Source organism: Formica exsecta, unplaced genomic scaffold (genome assembly GCF_003651465.1).
Source record: "Formica exsecta isolate Colony F162 unplaced genomic scaffold, ASM365146v1 scaffold82, whole genome shotgun sequence".
Lineage (NCBI taxonomy): Eukaryota > Metazoa > Arthropoda > Insecta > Hymenoptera > Formicidae > Formica > Formica exsecta.
Genome location: NW_021853592.1, coordinates 2,320,712 through 2,326,599, shown reverse-complemented (window position 1 = coordinate 2,326,599; position 5,888 = coordinate 2,320,712). Strand labels below are relative to the sequence as shown.

Genomic DNA, 5,888 nt, shown 5'->3' with positions numbered 1-5,888 from the left:
CCGGTGCGCGTTGCATTCCTATCCTGAATATATATATATATATATATATATATATATCGTATATATACGAGGTGTCCCAGATCTGACATGTTCAAATTGAAGGGGTGAATTCGCACGCCAAGAAACGAGAAACTTTTCTACTTGGCACTTTGGTCAAATCTCAAAAATAAAAAATCAAAATTTAATAAAAATGAGATATTGCTACTTTTTTTACCAAATTCAGATATTTTATGCCTTTAATACCCGAATTCGCGTGGTAAAAATAGCAATACATTTTTATATATAATTTTAATAGCTATTTTTATTAAATTTTTTTTGTTATTTGACCAAAGTGCCAAATAGAAAAGTCTCTCCTTTTTCGGCGTGCTGACTTCATCCTTTCAGTTTGGACGTGCATGTCTAGGACACCCTGTATATCGTATATAAATATACATATATACATATATGTATGTGTAGAACCACCATCTTTCCGCGGCGCGCACACGTGTCGCAAATCGATCTTGGAATGCATACATCACGCGGCTATCGGATTTTTATTATCCCAAACCCGCGCCGAGACTGTGGCTGTCAATTCGAATACGTTTTCGCATTCATTATTTATGCAATACTTCTCTTACCGCCAACGCACACTTCTTTCATTTCCACCGCGCTCTTCGAAAGGAAGACCGCGACATATACTACATACTTTTTATAGTCGATTATTTATGTGTGTGATGGCTGAATCGGTATTCACGTAGCTTGCGTAGACAGAACACACGTTGCGCTGTACATGATATCTAGTAAGCGTTTCATGTTACCAACTATTTTTTTACGACAATGCAAATTAAAAAAAAAAAAATTCTTTTCTGTTTCGAAACTTTAAAAAATTTCGCTGTTGTATTATTCTCCGTTAAAAGTAATTTTTGTCTAAAGTATCTGTCAATATATAATTTACATTTTATTAGATACGAAAACAAATATAATAAACCTTAAAGGGATATCTGAAATTGTGGCATGCTTAAAAAACTGTATGCTAATTTAGAGAAAAGATAAGTTTTATCTCGCAATGTTTCTTTATGAATTTCTATAGTTTTACAGATTCTTTCGCGAACACCTCGCTCACTGTTTTCCACGTTATTAATCGTTATTTGTTAAATGCATAAGCTTTCAATTTTCCTTTGCAATATTATTATTACGTCAGCAAGGCCGGCTGGATATTCTCGAAATGCGAATTTAAAGCAATTTATTAATAAAGACTATTTGAAATTCGATTTGACAAGTTTAAGGATTCACAAGAAACGTATTATATAATTGAATCGGCAACATGAAACTTTTTCTAGTTTGAATTTAATTTAGTAGTAATTTTATTTATATATATATAATATAATAATAACAACTTAATAATAACATAATATATAACATATAATAATAATATAACAAATATATTATTACTGTCATTATATTAATCTCGTTGAAGCTACGGATATTTTGGGAAAACAAAAATTTAAAATTTACCCCGATATTAAGCACCCCTTCAGAAATGGCTACATATGCATATATAAAACGATGAAATTATTATAAAAGCACAGATTTGAATGTGTATGTGAAGCAAATACACAATACAAGAAAACTATGAAACAACAATCTCAAAATTTATATAAAAAATTACAACGTTATATGTGTCAAAAATCCCCCAAAATTACTGATAGATTCCTTATAGAATGTATAATAAAAATGACTTATTGCGGAGATGAACAAAAGCAATCAATTTTACAAATAATAAATGACAAATTAAATAAGTACTTACCCTCTCCCAACCTCCTCCATCTCTTTCTTCTCCTCTTCCTCCGTCTCTCTTGTTAATCCTCTTCTGTTTCTCTTTCTGACACTCACCCGCGAAATCACTAAATCACTAAAGCATTAATTGCGATTTCGGATAATCAGATCAGCGAAACGATCACGCGACACTTTGTACGGTACTCCCGATGTTAATCTCGTACGCGATGCGTATTTTATTAGATATTAATCGCGATAACTCTATTAAAATTAGCAATTATCAGTGTGTGCGATTCCGACGATAAATGATATATAAGAAGCGATATCGTGGCTCGTTAATGATATATTTTGCGCAATATATTTATTATTGAAATAGAAACCGAAATTGATAGAAGGTAAAGCTTATAAATTGTTTTTATTGTTAATGAAAACAGTGCGTGTTTTTCCAATCCGAAAACAACGGGCAAATTATACTCGAATGGAAAAATCGAATGTAACTTCAAACATATTTACGGATGTGATCATAGCTCGTAAATGTCGCAGGAATCATATAAACAACAGTTTATGTGACTTTCCATTGTTTATTGTCTCGATTCCTATTTCAAGTAGATATATTGCGTGAAATATATGCTAAAATAGCCATCGCCACGACGATTGTACGTATTGTTATTGCAAGAAATAATTAATTGCGCGGACTGATAATCGCTAATCAAAATACCATAACAATTATCGCGTTTAATATTTACTACTATTTTCCGTAAATTTCGCGCTTCTCAAAAATATATGTAGCACCGAATTTTGTGGCGTTTTATACAGAGTGTTTCAAGATTAAATGTCCTAACTTAAAATACGAATTTAGGACCTTAAAACAAAAAAACATTTTCCTCTGGAGGTATGCTCATAAACGCTTTGTTTAAAAGATATTGACATCTAGACATTTTCATTATAAAATCTTAGGAAATTATTATCAGATTATAATAAATAAATTAATACTGTGTTTTAACTACTTTATTACTAGAAAATATGAAATTTTTAACATAATCACTATTAGAATAAATGCGAGACATAACGATGCTTTGTCCGCGAAAGCGTCGAACAAACTGAGAAAGTTTCTCAGTGATATGTCGATACGGTGTTTATATATCGTTTTTGTAATGTCAATGTTGACATGTACAATTACGGAAACAAGTACGTATTAGCGCAGTCGTACAATAAATTTATTATTCCTACCCGTAACTTTAGATGTCAATATTTCTTAAACAAAGTGTTTACGGGCATACCTACAAAAGAACATGTAACTTCAAACATATTTACGGATGTGATCATAGCTCGTAAATGTCGCAGGAATCATATAAACAACAGTTTATGTGACTTTCCATTGTTTATTGTCTCGATTCCTATTTCAAGTAGATATATTGCGTGAAATATATGCTAAAATAGCCATCGCCACGACGATTGTACGTATTGTTATTGCAAGAAATAATTAATTGCGCGGACTGATAATCGCTAATCAAAATACCATAACAATTATCGCGTTTAATATTTACTACTATTTTCCGTAAATTTCGCGCTTCTCAAAAATATATGTAGCACCGAATTTTGTGGCGTTTTATACAGAGTGTTTCAAGATTAAATGTCCTAACTTAAAATACGAATTTAGGACCTTAAAACAAAAAAACATTTTCCTCTGGAGGTATGCTCATAAACGCTTTGTTTAAAAGATATTGACATCTAGACATTTTCATTATAAAATCTTAGGAAATTATTATCAGATTATAATAAATAAATTAATACTGTGTTTTAACTACTTTATTACTAGAAAATATGAAATTTTTAACATAATCACTATTAGAATAAATGCGAGACATAACGATGCTTTGTCCGCGAAAGCGTCGAACAAACTGAGAAAGTTTCTCAGTGATATGTCGATACGGTGTTTATATATCGTTTTTGTAATGTCAATGTTGACATGTACAATTACGGAAACAAGTACGTATTAGCAGTCGTACAATAAATTTATTATTCCTATCCGTAACTTTAGATGTCAATATTTCTTAAACAAAGTGTTTACGGGCATACCTACAAAAGAACATTTTTTCTTGTTTTAAACTCCTATATTTATATTTTTAAGTTAAGGCATTTAATCCTGAAATATTCTGTATATAGCGTGGTTATTCTATTACATCGGTACGCGATGAATGTTTGTTGACATTCGTGCTTGTTGACATTCACACGATGAGGCTCGAGCTCGAGCAGGCAACGTGTCGTATCATTATCCCTCGAACCGCGATCGGAGTAGGTACACAGTAGACGTTAAACGTCATGGTTATTATAATAGAACACTTTTATACGAAATTCAAAGTAAAAAAAGAAAATGTACGTAAGTACGAGTACTCCGTTAAATAAATTTATAAGTACAAAATAAAATTCTTTAACAAATATCCTCGCATGAAACGCGAGCATATTCTTCTCGATAATCACGAATTCTTAAATATAACATTTAATCGCACGCGAGTATTTCGGTCCTAAACGCAGCTGTGCCAAATCTTGATTGCTGTTAAAATATCTTTTTTTTTTTTTTTATCGCGAGATATTTTAAGGAATGTAATAATAATTAAACAAGAATATAAATAATAATTCTTATTTTCGGCACAAATTTTCCGTAGAAATTTTACGATTTTTATATTTTTTAAAATTATTTTGTCGTTTATTTTATTTTTTATTTAATTTAAGTTTGTATTTTTAATTATAATTTCATCGTCTTACGTATATATGTAGCCATTTTTATCATTAACGTCTATATATTGTATACATTTCTGGCCTAATGTTCATGGGAATATTTGTTCATATTTTTTACGCTCACGAAGTTTTAAAACATGCTTATGACTCACTCTATATATATGTATTATATATACATATACATGTATATATAATATATGTAACCCGCTTAGTTTTACCAAATTTTAAATTTTTATTTCAAGAATGTGCTTGTATAGCAAACTTTAACAAAATTATTAATTATTATTATCTTTATACTATATAAAGATCTTTATCTCTCGATATAATACACGAAGAAAATTTTACAGTACGAATGGAATGAAAAATTGCATGAAAATACATTTTCTTTTACAATATTTATTGTAGAGCTAGAATATAAAATTTTAAAATATTTATTACTATAAAAATTATAAATTATGCATTTGTTTTATTGTTTGTTAATGATTATGCCACAAAATAATTATAATACTCCTTTGTAAAATATAATACGTATATAATATTATATATTGAATAAAAATATCGTGATTTTTCTCTTATATGCTAATACTTTCCACGATTACAAAAATATTATATCGTAATTTTTACTATATCTTTTCTCCGTATACATTTACGTAATACAGAAATTTATTTCTCGCGGATAGTGAAGACTAAATCCCATCGAGTCTACTTTTTCGAGCCGGCCTTGCACGCTAGCATCTTATTATCTTCGGATGGAATGTCTCTCTTGCTTTCTTTTGCGAAATATATATATGGATGAAAGCTAAGTGTGCTGATACTAGATCGCAGCCCGGACAGACAACGACGCACATCCGTGTTTCGTCGCCGCGATTTCGATCGGCACGGCTCGGTGAAATCCCGTCGCCGATGTCGCTTGATTGGTTTTATATGGGTGCAGGAACGTGGACCACCTTCGGCGTGGGCGGCTGCGGCAGCGAGGAGACCGCGGAGGCCGTCGTCGCGCTCGCCTACGACAGCGGGATTAATGTGTTTGACCTAAGCGAGGCGCACAGCGGCCACCGCGCGGAAATCCAATTCGGCCGCATCCTGCTGAGGCGCGCCTGGAATCGTTCCAGTTACGTCGTGACGACGAAAATTTACTGGAACACCAAGTGAGTAGAGTACGCGCCGACCGTGGTTTGCGGGTGTTTTCGGTGTCATTTGATGGCGTCGTCGTGGCGATGATGATGTTTAGCGAGCATTCATGATAGAGCGGGAGTGTAACTGTTTATATATTATATATATATATATATATACAGGGTGCGGCATTTAGTGACGCGGGCATATTTTTCGGAAACAAAGTGAGATATCAAAAAATGTTTCAGACAAAAGTTGCATGGTTTCGAGGGGGCCACATG

General features: G+C 32.3%; 1 protein-coding gene across 3 annotated transcripts in view; it reads left to right on the top strand.

The window, feature by feature from the left end:
• Positions 1-5,888, top strand: part of LOC115244450 (voltage-gated potassium channel subunit beta-2) — a 21,995-nt gene that overhangs the window by 8,165 nt on the left and 7,942 nt on the right. For all 3 annotated transcript variants that reach the window (XM_029822093.1, XM_029822092.1, XM_029822091.1), the window contains exon 3: positions 5,429-5,642. In XM_029822093.1, coding sequence (XP_029677953.1) covers positions 5,429-5,642 — 214 coding nt within the window. The remainder of the gene's footprint in view (positions 1-5,428; positions 5,643-5,888) is intronic.